Source organism: Tenebrio molitor, chromosome 6 (assembly GCF_963966145.1).
Source record: "Tenebrio molitor chromosome 6, icTenMoli1.1, whole genome shotgun sequence".
In the NCBI taxonomy this organism is placed as follows: Eukaryota; Metazoa; Arthropoda; class Insecta; order Coleoptera; family Tenebrionidae; genus Tenebrio; species Tenebrio molitor.
In genome coordinates, this window is record NC_091051.1 from 13,999,052 (window position 1) to 14,017,571 (window position 18,520).

The 18,520-nt window shown below is 37.4% G+C and overlaps 1 protein-coding gene across 4 annotated transcripts in view; it reads left to right on the forward strand.

The window, feature by feature from the left end:
* The window catches only part of Fas2 (fasciclin 2), a 96,962-nt gene extending 78,578 nt beyond the window's left edge, over window positions 1–18,384 (forward strand). Inside the window, exons 3-10 of one of the 4 annotated variants that reach the window (XM_069050071.1) lie at window positions 2,107–2,236; window positions 2,287–2,549; window positions 2,601–3,681; window positions 7,478–7,776; window positions 7,827–8,010; window positions 10,005–10,200; window positions 10,439–10,546; window positions 17,468–18,384. In XM_069050071.1, the coding sequence (XP_068906172.1) occupies window positions 2,107–2,236; window positions 2,287–2,549; window positions 2,601–3,681; window positions 7,478–7,776; window positions 7,827–8,010; window positions 10,005–10,200; window positions 10,439–10,546; window positions 17,468–17,591 (2,385 nt within the window). In that variant the 3' untranslated portion in view covers window positions 17,592–18,384. Of the gene's footprint in view, window positions 1–2,106; window positions 2,237–2,286; window positions 2,550–2,600; window positions 3,682–7,477; window positions 7,777–7,826; window positions 8,011–8,276; window positions 9,363–10,004; window positions 10,201–10,438; window positions 10,547–17,467 lie in introns of those variants that run through there. The other 3 variants (XM_069050072.1, XM_069050074.1, XM_069050075.1) reach the window with 3 other exon arrangements.
* Window positions 18,385–18,520: the final 136 nt, after the last annotated feature.

Sequence of the window (18,520 nt, forward strand, 5' to 3'; positions counted from 1 at the left end):
TTCTTTGTTCCCACATTCCCTGTTTCACGAAAACGGTTTGACACATCTTTTTACAGTCACTTGAAATAATTTATCGACACTTCTACAAATTCTTGCAGCTAGATATTCTTCCAAACATCTCTGTAATGAGTACATACATACTTTCATATTTCGTCAATGTTTCTTTCATTACTAAAATACGATTCCGCAATAAAATATTTCTATTTTGAAGTAAAAACCACCGTTTGTTATTAAGGTAAGCAGAAAAGTTCTGTTAGAAGAACTTTTTGGTAGCCAGAAAAAACGGGAAAATTCCAGAAGTAGTTAAAGTGAACAATGACCAACTTTTTTTTTTACCGAAACTAGAACCACAGCTCGCTCGCTAAATAAATGCCGTTTGTCATGTACGAGTATGACAAGTTTGACAGTTGACGAGTTTATGTTATAATACGTTTAAGGAAACAAAAGCGAAACAAAAGCAAGCAAGTAATTTTTTGAACGCTGGATACTTGCAACACAAGAAATATGTATTTTACGATGGTGGACTTAGGAAACGCGAGAGCTAGAGAGTCGATTCATAAAACTGCACGTATGTTTTTCTGATTCCGAACTCTGGTTGCATTGTTTAATAATAAATCCAGGCGAGATTTAATAAAGTACATACCGGTTGAGCACGCTTAACTAAATACAGTAGAAGCTCGATTATCCGGGACAATGGGGGGTAGACCCATTCCGGATGATCGAAATTCCGGATAATACGGAGAATTCAAATAATTCCTGGTTACAATGATCATGTTATTTTATTCAACATACATGTTAGCGCCAAGACGTACCGCATTACGTGTCCAAGTGGTGATTCTGTATAGTAGTGCTAGTCTTACACATTCTTAAGTGCGGACCGCACCCCTGCAGATTGACTACGCGCCTCGATCAGTGCGGACGCATTATTATTTAAGCTTTTAAGATTAAAAGCTAACAATACAAATTAATTACAAAATGAGAAAAATTATATTAATGGAAATATGATGAAATTGAAGGCTATTTATGCCCAGTCATACGTTTCCTTGATGCATAGTCTCTCCAACACAAAAACGTGAACTAATGAATTTTGCCACAATAAGGTGTCAAATTCTAGACAAAATAAATAGCGGGAATCAGATTTCTAGTCAAAACAATTATTTTATTATTTCAGAGAATTCAGATTGCTATCTCATTGGAACTTTCCGGATAAAACGGAGGCCAAGAGCCAACAATTCCGGATAAAACGGTGAAATTGAAAAACACTTTTGTTGCGGATAATGCGGATTACCAGGTTTCGGATAATCGAGCTTCTACTGTACCGAGTGACTGTCAATGATTGAATATTAGTTTGTTATGTTGGTAACACATTTGAAATCTTTAGTTGGCAACATCGTTGGCATGACACACGCAATTTTCAAAATTGAAACAAACCTCAAAAAAATCTATTTTTTTTCCAACGCCAACGTACTTCGTGACTTAACCTAAACTAAATTGACAGATCATGCACGAGAAGATTTGCATTACCAACTGCATCAGTGTTGCCAATCCACTATTTTGCTTCAATCATTTATAGTCACTCGGTATATCATTTTAAAAATTTATGGAGAATGGTGAAAGCACTGCGTAATTTTATTAAGCCGTTTCAGGGTAAAAGTCGAGATCTTGATTTACCGAAGAGAAAAAGAACCGAATCTGACGGTGATGTCGTTTGGAAGTTTCCACTCGATGAGTGAAAAGTTGGCGGGCAAAGAGTAGACGGAGACACAATAAAAATGATTAAAACGAGGAAATTAATGATTTATTATAAAGAATGGGACGTTATCGGGGAGAAATTTTAAATTGTAAAATTACTATTCCAATTGAAAGGGGCGGAAGATTGGAAAGTTAGCAAGAAAATACAATCTTGAAGGAGAAACGAAAATGAATCAACATCCAACGATCGCGGCCGATTTGACTATGAGAAATTCCATTCGGTAAAGAAAATATAAAATGCGCCAACTTTCATTTTTCAATTTTCTTAGGCAAATACGCGCGCGGTTGTCAACCGAACCGTCGGCCCATTTTTAATCTCGACTTGGCATTATTAATTTAAGTTTTAATTTTCAGAGTATCGGGGACGACCCGGGACTAGTTCTGATCTTCCAACGTATAACCACAAATCACGCTGGAAATTACACTTGCGCCGCCAATTACGCCAGCGAAGAGTTGAGGGCCACGGTTATGGTCAGGACTTACTGTGAGTTTTCTAATTTGTCCGGGCCGGCAGACGTTAAAGCATGATTTTAGTGGACATCACTTTCGTGGACGCTCCCGAATCACAATTTCCCAGGGCGGGACGGGACTATTTGGTCAAGTGCAAAGTCCAAGGGGATCCGACACCGATCGTCGACTGGAACAAAGACGGCGGGTCGATGATAGTGACCAGCGATAGGTACGTGGTGCAAAATGAAGGGCTTCTCATCAAAAACGTCAAAGAATCGGACGACGGAGTGTACAAATGTACGGCGGTGGTGGTTTCCACTGGTCAAATAAAAGTGAAGAACATCAAGGTGGATATGTCGCGGTGGGGTCAGTTCAGGATTGTATTTTTTGGTTTTTAGGTCGAAGTTATAATCCCTCCGGAGATCGAGCAGATGACTAAAGTGTCAGTCATCGAGGGTGAGACTGCGTGGACTAAATGTGTCGCAACAGGGAAACCGCCACCAACTTACACTTGGATCAAGCAAGGTACAAGTCAAGACTTGTCCAAGACCGACCGTTTCGATGTTAAGAAAAACACGGGCGACCTCATCATAACCAGAGTGGAGTTCAACGACGACGACATTTACAAGTGCATAGCAGAGAATCAAGCCGGACGCGTCGAAAGCACAGTCAAAATCGACGTCATGGTGAAACCGAAGATCTACGAGCTGTTGAACGTCACAGCTCCGGTGAACTCCGACACCAAGATCATGTGCAAGGCTAAAGGAAGGCCAAAACCTAACATAACCTTCAGGAAACTCAGCACCAAGGAACCTCTCAGAATCGGTCAACAGCCGCACGACCGCCGCATCATCCTGGAGCAACAGTGCATCGACACCAAGGGAGAATGCTTCGGCATCCTGGACATAACGAAGCTCAACCGCTCCGACGACGGCTTGTACGAGTGCATCGCCGAAAACAGCGCCGGAACCAGCTACAAGAACGGTCACATCACCGTCGAGTTTCCTCCGACGTTCGAAAGGACGAAAGCGCTGCACAAGATTGCGTGGGCGTGGAACAACCACCCGGGAAATCTGACTTGCATCCCGGAGGCCATCCCCAACGCCACGATCATCTGGAAGTTCAACAACAGACCAATCACTCCGGACATGCTGAGGTTCAAGCAGGAAGGCAACGGACCGATCTCACATTTGATCGTGAACTCGGGCACGGAGCACACCTTTTTCACCAAGTACGAGTGTGTGGCCACCAACAAGCTGGGGAGTGACTCGATTTGGGTGGAATTGAAGGAAGCCAGAGTGCCGGAGGTTATCACGCAGATTAAGGCGCAAAGTATCACGGCGACTACGATCAAGTTCGATATACAGCCGCCACCTTACTTCGATACTCTGCCGATTAGGTCGTTCACGGTGCGGTACAGGGGCGAGAGGTACATGGGCCAGAATTGGGAGCTTTCAGCGAATCACACGTGGAGTTACCGTAAGTGGAGCGCGAATTCGATGTTTCTCGCTTTCGATCTATCAACCGAAATGTTTTCGTTTATTTGTTGCGTGCAGTTTTTGGAAGGTTGTGATTGTTGCTTTAACTGTTTAATTTGGGATTTCGATACATTTGAATTCGTCTTATCCAGAGATTTACCCTATCACGTTCGCTCTACGGTATGTGTGTGCATACAAAACCCGGCCTGCCAGTAATAAATCTAACAATAGTTTGGACACGTTTATTGTACTCTCTGCAGCTCAACAGATGGTTATTCTTGGAAACGCAAGTAAACACTAATAAATGTTACTTTGACGGCAGCAAAAAATCTTCACTGCATATTCTCTTGTTTGTTACATGATGCCATTTGCGTTTTTATTATTTAAAGTGGGATGGCTGGATAAGATAAAATAAATACAGAAAATCGCCAAACGTTTGGGAAATCTATTACATATAGTGAGGTGTTTATTCGAAAATATGGTGTTTAATCTGTAGTTCAATTTAAATTGGACAATTCGAACATTATCCAACTATAATACAAAATAATTCCAAAATAATTCCAAAATGTAAAATGAAAACTGGGCGTTCAAGGAGGAATAATAAATATAATAAATAGTCTACATTATTAATTTGGTATTTAATGGAATCATCCAAATTAGGTATATTTAACATAAATTTTGATAAATAAGAAAGCTTAATTTATTCTAAAATAACAAATCTTTATCCAGCTTTTGCGAAATTCGCAAAGCAAAATGAATTAGTTGGGGACTTGTTAAGTTGGCACCACCAGGAAAAGTAACTACTCGTATCAAAAATAAATTACTCCCTAGCATTTAGGGATATTCGTTACTAGGTTGGCATAAATTTGGTCAGGTTGGAGGCTATGTGGTTTCTGGTGACAAACAAAAGATATCCCAAAAATGTAAAGCAGCAAGTTAACAGTTGCAAATGACTAATTTCTCTCTAAGTGATAGATGATTTTTCGTTTCACAATCAATTTTGGTTACTGGCGGCATATTTATAATATTTGGATTTAATATCTAAATTCAAAGTAACGAACCTTAGGCATTCAAAATTACTTGTGAAAATTCTAGTTACACACAACATGTAAAACGTTATTTCCCTAAAAGTTCGAATTCTAGGGAGTAATTTATTTTTGACACGAGAGTAGGCGCGCTTATAAGGTATTTGGAATTAATATGTAACAGATTTCTCATTAAAGGCGGTTTAACACAATGATATTTTTAATAATAAATTTAACATAAAAAATGTAGACATTTTTTTATACGATTGACCTTGAAATTTGAACAATAAAACTGATGAAAATGAAAATTCTCTTTGCAACGCAGTTCACGTTTTTGTCATAATCGCATGGGTACATGTCTGTTGCTATGGCTACCGACATAGTATTGACAGTTCCAACGTAACCCAATTGTGATGTTCTAACCGTTCAAAGAGGTAGCGTTTTTAAATTCATCAACTTTTTGCGGTGAATTTCAACATTGGTGGACTGTCAATCATAAGTTTTTTTTTGTGTTGAACATTTATGTTGTGCAAAAATGTGATGAATAGGGACACGGATTTGGTGGAAAACTGATGACTGTGCTTACTGGTGCTGATGTCATGACACCCGAAGTGTAAACATAACCTAAACATTTTTTCATTTTCGGCGACTATTATTATTATATGAATAAATATGTGCGACATTAGTCTTCTTGGGACCATAATATTGGTAAAACGGATAACAATGCCTTTGGAAGATTCATCAGATGATGATTTATTAACTTCCTCTGATGAAGAAATTATTTTAAACAGAAGAAAGACTCATGAAAAAATTAGAGGATACGTGAATAATGTTGCACTTTTCCAGTTTTTCCCTCGCTTTGCTTTGACATTGACAGTTTGACTTCGACAAACTATTTTGACATTTCCCCCACTATTCGTCCACCAAACAACCAACTCCCATTGTAGATGGGAAAGGTGAATTTTGGTTGAGGCTAACATGAAATTTTTGGTGAATAAAGAAACGTGTTTTCTTAAGTTCAACATAAATCTAACAGTAATATAACAACGTTTTGGTAGAAAACTGATTCCACCGATTGATCCATCGATGAATTTAAAAACGCTCTCAGACACTTCAAACTTCAGTGATGTCTTCAAACATTAATTGACAACTGACACTACTACTGACAGTGTGACAGTCTGACAGTAAAGAAATAAGTGGGGACGTTGGCGGGGTGCTTTCGTTGCGCCCGCGCATTTTTGAGTACATATTTGATGAATTTATAGGTAGAACATGTTCTATAATTTTTAATATTAATTTTGTTAACATTTTTGATATCAAATTTAACTGGATGCTACGCACCGAAATATTTAATACTCCCTCTGTTCGAAAATAATTGTCCGGTTTTGAATATTTAAAAATTTTTTTTTTTTTTTGTTGATTTAACAAAGGTGACAGGAATTGCAGGTTAAGCAATTGTTCTGGTGATTTTCTATATTTAATAAACAACTTATTTGCTCGCAATTTTGATTCCAAGAAAATTATGGAAGCTGAGAACGAGAATTTAGACGATCCGAAAAAAAGAAAACCCAACTCGTTTTACTTGCGTTTTAAACTGACCCACTCGTGCCAAAAAAAAACCAATTTACACATGAACTAATTAAATAATAGTTATTTACGAACCAAGTGCGGGAAGACGATGTTCCCGCATGAGCGTATTTTTTAAAGCACGAGCGACGAAGGAGCGAGTGCCTTTAATTAATGCGCGAATGAACGGAAGATGTCTTCACGCAAGTGGTGCGTACAATATTTTTTGTACGAAAATTAAATTAAAATTTTTTTGAATGCCTCAAAGGGCCAGTGTTTTTTGCAATTTTTACATTCGAGTCGACCGGGAAGCACTCGTTTCGGAGCGAGCGTTGGATGTTGGAAGCATTGCTTTCAAGGCTATGAGTACAAAAACTATTTTACAATATGTCTTTAATTGTTTGTTCTAATTTTTTTTTTTATGGTCTCTACACATTTTCCATTGTGTCGTTCCTTAGTGTGTCTTTCTTTCTTTCTCCAAAGTTACAAAATAGTGGTTTAATTTTTAATCCTTGTTGAAATTGAATCCTCAATTTCTATTTTCAATTTATTTACAATTATTTAAAGTTTAATTTCTCTGTGTTTTTTGACCTCATTTTTTGTTACTCTTCAGTACTTTTTCTTTAGTTTCGCTTTTTCAAACCGCTCCTTAATTAGTATCAAGTAACCACTCTCGTTCATTTTGTCTTGCTTGCATTGTTTTTCCTCTCATCGGTACTAGTTGTATGATCCTTCCTATCGCCATTTTCAATTTTTTTCTCCTTTGTTTCACCATATTTCTGTCTAACATTCTCCTTTCTTTTTTATTACTTCACTGCTTTTCTTCTCAGACGTTCTCACAACCATACCTACTTTTTAATTTCCCACAATTTGTCCTTTATTTTAGACGATCTCTGTTCACACTCTCCTTACTTTTCATTTTCACTTCTCTACTTTTTTTCTCACAATTAGGACATCCTCACAATTTTTCACTGCCCAATACTGTCTCGAAACTTGCAACGACGTACACCCTTCATGTAGAATAATTGACCAAAGTTTCAAGACCGCGACGCCGCTCTCATGCGGTGCAATCAATCTTGAAATGAACGTGTTTACTTTAACGGATATCCTGCCCGTAAACCTACTCTCTCCCGATCGAACGGCTTTATTGTGTTGTGTACCAAACTGAACGAACAATTTTATACATGATCGTTATTCCTGTGGCAGGTGCTCCCTACATCTTGGAGAACCTGATCCCGGAAACCACCTACCAGTTCCAGTTCGCCGCGAAGAACGACGTCGGCTACGGCCCGTGGCGGAACGCCCCCCAGATAACGATGCCGCGACGGTCCGAACCGGCGGAGCCCAAAATCCACGTCCCCAGCCACAGCATCCCCGACGACAACAGCAGCAATCGGCAAGACGTGATCGCCGTCAGCCCCTACGCCGACCACTTCGAGCTGCGGTGGCAAGTGCCCAACGACAACGGCGATCCGATCGACTACTACCTGATCAGATACTGCATGGTGAGTACACCTACGCCGTCGGTGGGCCCCTCTGATCGAGTCGCTTCCAGGTCCAGAAGGTGAACGGGGAATGGCGGGACAACGAGTGCAGCGAGGAGATCAAGCAGTCGGTCCAATACGCCAGCTACGAGTTGAACAAGCTCAAACCCGACACTGTTTACAAAATCGAATTGCGTGCACACAACACAATCGGTTCAAGTTCACCGGCGCAAATCAGAGTGAAAACGGCCAGAGGTGAGCATCGGGAATATTACAGCTACGACACGTACAGTTCCGGAACCGTCCGTGTTGCGAGCGCCGGATTATTTCCACTTTTCGTTTCGATCAGTAGAATTTTGTTTTCGTAGTTTAGGGTTTTTTTTTGAATTTTTGATTTGTTGCTTGTGTGCGTCCAGGACAAAATAATAAAAATTTGTTGATTTTCGATAGTCCCGGTTGATTTTTATTATTTTGTGGTGTGTGTGTTCTATTTATCTTTTTAACAATGCCCTCCCCTCCAGGTGTTTTTTATGGGAGCTCGACTTCAAGTGCATCTTTCTGTACCCTTCTACAGGCTTCAATGACTATAATCGTAGTGTTTTGTGCGTTTTATACGAGTCGGTGCTGAATAGGAAAAGTTTCACGAAACTATCTCACTACAGGGGTTTAATTAAATTAAATGTGTTCCCATTCGATAAATTAATTATGTAAATACGTGTATAATCACGCATCGTATAAGAACAAGTTAACCAATTTTTTTCCAACTGGTATATGCAGATTGTATTATGTTATTGAGCTTTTTCGCATGATTTCATCACATTCCATCGCGTTGTACCGTTCATTTTGTATATAGGAGCACGGCACATGCTTCCGTTTTACTTTTTTAATTGTTTTTTATACTTGGAGACGCAGCTTTGAATGTCATATCCGTTTTTATTGAGCTTCATAGTTCTTCCACTCTTACTAACCAAATAGTCTTCTATCTTGATTTGCATGTAGTTAGTGTGAATGTTGCGTGATTCGACGACCAGAGCATGTTGTAGCCATAAGATTGTTATAATACTCAGTTGTTAACCATCCTGTGCTGCCAACTAAAATATATCGTTAGGTGGTACCGAAATTTTAAAAGATTGTTTCAGATCGATTATACCAAAAAGTATCGGCAAAAAGAGGTGTTTGTGGTAGTTGACAAATTCTATTTGGTGTTGACGTTTGAAAGATTTACGATTATCCAAATTAAAGACTGACTTAAGTATCGAAGCGGACGACTACAACGGAGACCTCTCTTGCTTTGTGTATCTGTGCCAGAATTAGTTAATGTCTGCACGTGTGCATGTTTTCATTGTTTTGTACTTAAAAAAGTTTTTAGATTTTATTGTCACCTTTAGTTCGCCATCGAGTAGATCTAAAAACTTTTTATAAGGGTTATGTTGTAGTTGTTATAATTTCGTCGCATTTTTTACATGATTCGACAATAAATTTGAGTCATCAACGAAAGAACAAGACACAATCTCATTGTAATAGTTATTACCACTTATTTATGCAATTAAAAGTAAACATGTCAATTTATATCAGATATAATTGAATCAATAAAATCATATGAAGTACGTTTGTTTTGAGTTGAATTCCGTTGTGTATGTTGATTTTTTTTTAAGTTGTGCTTTTGTGAAGTGACATTGACAGTGGCTTAGTGAATTCTTGCTTTTCACTGTGTTTAATCGACAAGGGACAAAACGACTTGACGAAATGTACGTAGCTTCTCGTTACCGTAGCCGATCCGAGCCAAGGACAGAACAGATGTGCGTCAGAGGGTCACCCAAATCAATCCGCGATCTCTTCTGTCCTCCTTGGTAGTTTATAGATACGACCCGCTTCTTTGATTTGTGCTTTGCATGCCTTGGGTTTATTTTTGGGTGTAATATACTAACCAACACCGTTCGCAGATTCTCGAATTTGCGGATAGCAACACAATAAAAACGGATTATTCGTAGCCCCCCTTTTGTTCAATTATTTATTTCCAACTTTGGTTGTTTCACAGTTTAATGAGTTCTAAGCTGTTTTTTTTGTTGGAAACCAGCATGAGCTGTCTTAGAATAGTCTAGACATGTACGGGAGAATACGATCACACTCACAATACTGTGACTCCGTCACGTTTTTACTCATTCACAGTCAGACTAACATACTAAATATTGAACTCACTCCGAGCCGGCGAGAATTTGGACCGACACTCATCTTGGTTTGTTCGATAGGTATCGATCCGGCTGTCGTTAATAATGAACCGCCAGTCACTAACTTGGCCATAATTGGACTGGTAGTGGTTGCTGTCATTTTGGTGCTAATTTTAGTGGACTTGATATGCTTCTGTGTGAACAGAGCTGGCATTCTGGCTTTTATCTGCGACCGGAACAAGTCGAAGCACCACGAAGAGGACCCCAAACTCGGCAGGTATGTTCGTGTTCGCTTGTAGTAGTCGTAAAATCCGTCGCTCTTGAGCGGATCACCTTAGTGCAGCCACATCACACTGTTTCCCGAGGAGAACAAGTTTTCCCTCGCGTTTACACTGACACCTGTACATATTTGCTTGTAGTTCCATGTAAATACGCCATAATAACACATGCTTTTGTGACGTTTTATGCGTTTCCTTTGTCACACATCACATTATACATATCGTTGGAAATTTTAGTCTATACAGTTGGCGATTTCCGCTGCCTTATTGCAGTTACAAAGCTGCCCCGGCGCACCCAAACAGTCTCAACCTGCCCCTACCTGTCAAACTGGCACCATCACCAATGTAAGAATTGTCAGATGGCCGTTTGCATGACCTGATCTATCTGAACACAGTGCATGGATATGTCGAGTGTTGTTGTTTTATGCAAAAGCATGCTGTTATTATTGTAAACGCACCCGTGCGGCCGACTCTACTTCAAAGAGATGCGTTCCAATTGTGTTTCGTATTAAGTGAAGTTGAGCTGACGTAATTGCATCAAATGATGCAGCTCGGGAAGATAATTGCAACAAAGAACAGAAGGAGATTGCTTTGTATTTTTTCACAGAATGGTGCATTGCCATTTGTTTTCTTTGCTGACGGCGAAAATTTAACAAAATGATGAACAAGGCGGCACAGACGGAAAGTCTGCTACAAGATGGAGTTTTTACAAAGTAGAGTGAACTGTCGCAAAATTACCAGCTCATGTAAAACTAGTAGGATGTAGAAAGTTAACTGCATGTCAGTACGCAATGTAAATGCAATAGGATCGGTAGAAACAAAAGAAACTGTTTCTGACCCTACAAAGGTTACGAAAATGTCATTTTGACAGCACAGATTTGATGCAGCGCCAGCGAGTAAAAGCAGAACTAATCAAGTGGCCCAGGACTGTGGACGTCGAGAAAGAATGTCGTTGTCGACTCTCTTTCTTATTCATGCACATAAATAAGAACTAGTCACATATGGAGCAAATGGTTTTGTTTTGTCCCGGAATAATAGGCAATCAAACACCGACTGCCTCAAAGTCAGACCTCCATTGCCCATTGTGATTCAACTGTGTGTCAATCACGACGATGCCCCTTGAAACTCTTAATTCAGTTTTTTTGAAAGGGGGGTTGCGTCGATCTCGCTCTTGAAAATTAGGGGATGAGAAATTCTTGTGCTGACATGTCTGGTGCAGACACTCGTTTGAACAAGTGAATGACAATCGAGGGTCAGTTCTGGGGAACACTTATTTGCGGTGATTGTTTAAGAGTGATCAAATTTCGTACAATTAGATTCACTATTGTTGTGTAACAAAATTACAAAATGGGATGGAGAATTATTTTGATCGTAGTGGTTTCAGTCGTGAAATCACTTGGACGAGGGACAAGTGAATAGAGAGGATTTTCTGTTCCTCTTTGAATGTTGTACATTCCAGTTGCATATTTGTTGGGATTATTGTATTGAACAAGGAAACGGTAACATTTCCCAGCGGAACACTTGAACGGTTAGTAGCTAACTTGCATAGGAATCAACAAGCCGAAGTTCGATTGTCTTTTGTTGTGCAGCAATGTTGAGGTGGCGATAGAGGTGCATTTACATATGGGAACGAACATTTGCTCACATTTTATTCCGTATTCGGTTGGATGGTAAGCAAGTGACGAGGAATTCTTCAATAAATTCTTTACACCGTGCACGACTCGCTTTTGATGTGTACCGCTCGCTCCGTAGCGAACCACAGCAAAGGCGTATGAATACATTTTAGGGATTTCGTACTGGGCGGATTTTTTTTTTATGTTAGTGCTCATTGTACATGCATCTAAATGGCCTGAAGATGGATTTCCTTCAGCCGTATTTTTTACACAGAGGATCTTAAAAGAATTAAGACTCGCTCGAGTACTCTTTGAAAATAATAGATTGTTACGAATTTTTCTCCTTAGACAAGAAAATGTTCAAAACCAAAAGGATTTAATTTTTTTTTTTGCCAAAATGAAGATATTTAGTTACTCAGCTGGGTGTAATGAAAATGATTCTATCATTTATTAAAAACTTTCAGTTATAAGGCTTTCCAGTCGAATTAAGAGGTAACAGTTTGTTTCTTTTCTCTTGAGTTTTTCGAAAAGAATGCGAACTGGTCGATTTTATTCATGAAAATAATTTTCATGTTCCCGGAATTTTCCGTTTCTGTGCAATAACATCATCGCCAATGTTTTTAAATGACAACCGCTTCCATTTTTGTTGCACATTTTTATCGGGTGAGTCAAGTTTTACCGCCCGAGCGCAAACACCCTCTTCTAATCTATTTAAAATTCTCAAAAAATTCAGGAATGATTGTATATCGGTGCAGAACAGTCTGTGAAAATTCCAAATTTTTTAATAAAACAGATAAATATTTCGTTTTAATTCAATAACCACTGCATTAATTTACATAATTTTTCACTAAGAATCCTTTCAAACATTCAGGAAATATTTGGTATGATTGAAATTACGAAAACATCACAGGTTTTTGAAATAAATAAATTGGGTTCTACGGAAGAAGTTGACGTGGGTTGTTTATGCTACCCTTTAGGGGCTTAAGAATTACTAGAAAAGTTCTCAACAGATGTTTACCAACAATTAGGTATTTATTTATGACACTGTAGTTGTAAATCTTGGTCATTTTTCGCTGTTAATCTTAAAATTGGAATAATTCAAAAACGAACAATTTTCTTTTGATGGGAATTTCATAAATATGTTCTTTGAATTAATTGTGAATTATCGATTTTTTAAATTTGATGGCTCCGAATGAAGTGATAAGGGAAAATTGATTGCACACGTTTGAAGTCTTCGATTAAGGGAATGTAACCCTAAAGTTCGTAGTTTTTACAAAATTTTAAATAGGGTTAATCGTGCGGGCGGTAAAACTTGACTCACCCGGTATATTTGCATAGACCATTTATTTAAATTCTGATTTATGCCCATCCAGCTTTGGGCTGGATGGTTCCTGAGATATCGATTTTAAAATTGAAAGCACGTTGGCTATGAACAAACTAAAAGTAAAAAATCTCTTAAACCGGGGCATTATTTAGGATTTTGAAGAGGATTTATTGAGTGGCCTGTGCAATTTTTTTATGGGATTATGTTGCTACATATTTGAATATGATTGCGCAGAAAACGAAAATTATGCGAGAATGTTTTCTTTTCCAAATGTTGAATGAGAAAGAAAATATGTACACGTATTTGTATTATTCCAAACTTTTGACATTCACTGTGCAAGGTGTTTCACGTAACTATCCGAGATCTACGCCGAATGTATGCAACTCAATATTCAGTACCTATACTTGGGCCAACCAACAGATATAGTAATAAAAAAGGGGGATGTGGCCTAGTTGCGTAGAACGATATACGCCGAAGCCTGTTTCACAATGAAGCAGGTTCTTTGCCGTTTGCCGTTTGTCATTCTTATGTCTTGAAAAAAAACTATTTTGTAATACAAATCGAAAAATGCCAAGGAAAACAAACAAACATAAACACGTGGTCAAACTCCCGAAGCGAGGTTAAAACGAATGAGATGCCGGATGCCGTCAAGTAATTTTTGTGGATGTACACAAAATGCTAGATAAACTCCGTACGGTGATAGATTGTACGTTTTTAAATTCTAGTTCCAAAACATAAAGCAGTGAAAAATACTAAACTCTCCATCTCAATTTTTTCACGTTATGTAGAAAACCGTTGTATCCCTGCAGATTAATTCCCGCCACACTACTCTCTGGGTCTGTTTTCTGTCAAAAAACGTACAATCTATCAGAGTACGGAATATACCAAGAAATATAATTTAATTATCATTAATTATTAATTAATTATCGTTAATGAAAGTTATAGTTATACATAAATGAAAGAAGTGTTACTGGTTGTATTTTAAGTTCGTCAGAGTCGGAAAGTTACGTGATACATTTTGTATAACAAATAGATATATTAACAAACGAGTGTATTTACGAAATTATAAATTCACAAGGGTTGAACCATGTTAATAATTTAAGATTATTTAGACAGAAGTATCGACTGATCAACATTGGGGAAAATTTTGAATTAGGTTGGCACACACGAGTAGTTGGTAGAACGAAGTCTCAAACCACGTATTAAGTTGAATAAATGACAAAAGTAAAGTTTAGAGGTTCGTTTTTTTATGACATTATAACGGGTGTGCTTGGTAATAGGGAATCGTTAATTAAAAAGAAAATGTTTCTGTATATTATATTGTTGAATAGATTTAAGTATTTACAAATATTTCGGGGATAATACAGGGAATCGTATTTTGTATGGCCTCTCTCAGGGTATGAGTTCGATTTCTAAAAACAGTCATCTTTAGATAAGGGAGTAAAATGAATTTTTTGTGCAACCGTACGCGAAACGAGCACTTCGCGTACCTAAAACAGTTCGCGGCGGTTGCTTTTAACAAAGTTGCCATGTAAAACTGCCGTTTAGATTTTTTGGGTATGAAATTAGAAACCACAGAATTTATAATACGGATTTTTTAACTCTGGGGGAGCACCCACACGAAACTGAAACATCACTTTCAGTACAATTCTGTTCTAACATATTTACGATTATTTACAAAATGAATTGTTTTACATATTTATGTCATTTCCATAGCCACATGTAAGCCGAATTTATATGTATTTATTGCCAGTGAAATAAAAAAATTTCCCTACCGGTTAGAAATGTAGGCTGTGGATACCTCATTTGAGGTGAGAAAATTCAACTTTCTCCTCGCTAAGGTAAGAAAGTTAATCATGAAATGTTTATGGTAAAACTGTACCAAAATACAAATGTCAAAAGTGTCAAATGTGAAATAAGTTATTGATAAATGAAAGCCAATTCAATAAAGTAAGTTGGTAGATCAATCGTATACTTAATCTGGAAAATAAACAGATAAGCTAGGTAGGTAGATTACTTTACCCTGTTTATATCAAATTTTCGAACAAACGTCAAATCTTCAAATGCGATGACAAGTTAATTAAACAAATAAATCAGTCTACTATTCAATTCTCAAAATTTTCGTTTTAATCAGGAATAGAACCATCTTTTTTTGACTTTTTTCAACGAAGTTGTGCCGGTAGGGAAAAAATAGTGTTCAAACCTTGTTAAGAAAGTGCCCTTGCGGACCTTAGGCACTTACAAACCTCGCCTACGGCTCGGTTTATAATCTTTGCCTGCGGTCTGCAAGAAAGCACTTTCTTAGCTTGGTTTGAAATATACTATTACTTGTTCGTTTTGTAATACATAATTACAAATTTTCGGTTGCACAAAAAATGTTGTGCCGCAAGCGGCCTCGGCGACAATTTTTCTCTCGGTACGTTACACGATTACGTTAAAGAATGATTTCGCGCCCTAGATATACAAATAAATATTAAAGCAAAATAATTTTTTAAACAAAAATATTATCGAGTCACTGGATTTTCGGTCAGTACAAAAATTCAAATGCTTAAACATGACAGAATTTGGTAACTAAAATCGCCTACCAACTGAAAAAAAGTTTCATTCGATGTTGATCAGTCGGTATAATTATGGGAGTTAGTTAAGTCAAATGTCTTTGACATAATCGAGAGTAATTCATCTCTTATTGTCGTTTAAGCAAAACACTTTGTTTGACACATGAAAAACTGTTTACCATTTGATTGTGGCTCGGCCAGGTTTGTTTTCTTTTAAAATTATTGAATAAAATCGAAATAGCAAAGACAATTATGTAAGCAAAAAAGCTCTTGTCTTGGGAGAAATTCGTAAGAATATAGGTGCAGTATTAGGTCGAGTGGTGAAGAACTGGTCCATACATTTTAAATCTAACAAAATCTTGTAAACATGCACTAGACATCCCAGAAATGTTGTAACACAAGAAAACATTCAGAGTTCACGATAGACGAGTCCACACTAATACACATGAAAATGTTAACGTCAAATCAGAAACTTACTCAAGAAGGGACTTCCAGACGAATTTTTTCGAATAATTAATTACGATTGAGTTCGTCACGTTGTTTAGAGTCAAAACATAATAGTGTGGGGAGAAAGATCCGGAAAATATCGCTTAACCGGTTTCAAGATATTGGAATTAAAGGGCATATTCATGGTACTCGATTTTCCCGACAGTAAAACAGTGATGAGCTAAAGGAGCGTCTCAAGGCATAAACAAAGGAATTTTTTCTAAGGACATCATGACACTAGCATCGTCACAACAACAGCACTACCTAGTGTCTTAGATGACTGTTTTGGGAAATGCAATTGTTTGAATTTTCCTACTATCATGTAGCATCATCCTTCGAAATTTTTTTCGAAATATCTGCAAAGTACATGACGACAAAGGATTAAAACGTTCAATAATATTTTTGTTGATTTACGTCTTGTGTAGCAATACTTAATCATTCAGTAGGAAATTCCTTCAGTTGCTCGAGTTAACAACGAGTTTTACTTTGAAACATCCAACGAAGATCTTTGAGTTTTGTTTCAGAGCGTGCGAACATTTTCATTTGTGCTAAAACAGCAAAGCATACGACACATAACAAAACAATATTCTTCTTTTAGGTAAATTAAATTTTATGATGCAAACTTACAGGCTTACGATTTTAAGAAACAACTGACAATAGCATTGCAGTACGTAACAAATCTTACGAAAGCCATTTACGCTCAGCAGTGTCTCTGACATAAGTTGGATGATCGATTTTTAGTTTATTGTTATGACACGAGTCCGCCGATGGTTTATTTCAATAAGATAACATTCGACTGCATTCAACGAAATTGTGATGGATTATAACTTCCGAACCTCCCTTGATTGATCGACACATCAGCCGAATACGTTTGAAACTGTCGATGACCAAAACTTCGCTGAAGCTCATGCACTGCACGATTCAATAAAAGAAGCGTCTGTAATCACGCTACTACTTCTCGACATTGAATGTATAACTATGCGGTTTAGCCGCAACTATCTGTTTCAACAGATGCCGCCGCACAGTGTCAACTCCTGCAGTCCCAGCAATTTGAATAATGTGTTTAAAGTATCCAACACTGTTAATACAGCTCGACAATTTCAAATGTTTGACCGGGCGTGCTTAAGAGGAATGTCGCTTATTAGTGTATTAATTACTAACAACTAATCAACATTATTAGTGACTCTAGATAACAAGACGCTTAACAAGTTTAGTTTTGCGATATTCTTGACGCATGATTTCTCCTCTCGTGTCCACGTTCTTGTATTAATCATTTCTTATGCTCTAGGGAAGAACGCGAACCTTTGAAACCCGACGGCATGAACGGAGAAAGGAACATGTCGGTGGAATTCGACGGCAAACACGTTTACTCAAAATCCGGTGAAATAATAGGTAAACATTCCGCCGTTTAGTTTCACTTCCGAGATCTGCGTTTTATTTTGAACAAGTGAAAGCTTCACTCATTCCATGACAGTTGAAAGAAAAGACTTCAAATTCAAGTTTTTCCGTTGCATTTTTTATAGGTAACTATGAACGTAATATAGTTTGTTTTTATGAACCGCGTGCCAAATACTATTTAGCTTAATCCGAAAATGTTAGCTAGCAAGAATTCAGTATTATCTATGACGTCACGTTCAATCAAGTTTCACGTGCAATTGTAAAAATCGACTTGATTGATCGATTTGTGTACAGCTTTTCTAAGTGTTTATGTGTGTAACTAAATCAGAAAGCAAGGATATGTATAAATGTTTTATTTTGTATAGTTAATTATTACTAAGGTAGTCTAGTAGTGAATTTACCGTGCTTGGGGAAATTCAACCAAAGCATTTACTTCTTTCTAATTTAATTATGTATTATCGGTTAAGCAGCACTGACAGTACTTAACAACTAGACTGAGTAATTATTATTAAGTGACTTGTTAATTCCCAGCCTGCAACGTACGTGTGATCATTTTTCATCCAGTACTTCTGGAAATAGTTCACAAAATCTTCTCAAAATCTGCTGTTTTTATTGCAACAAGTTTTGTCAAGTGTTTTCAGAAAGAGAAATACCGTAACGTTTAGTTTTGTTTAATTAAATTAAGTTTCTTAGTTTGTATAATAAAGTACCAAAGTTATGATTTTAGATATACGACATTTTTATTGTATTTATATAATATATTGTAGCTTTTGATATGGAATAAAGCAATTAATTACCTAATACAAAGCCAACGTGTTCATTTTATTAAAATATCACTACAACTAAACAGCGACAAAACCACATAGAGATGCTGACTTAGTTCCACTCATTCTAATAAATAAAATGATACATATTTTTTTTTTTTAAGAATTTTGTATTTTTA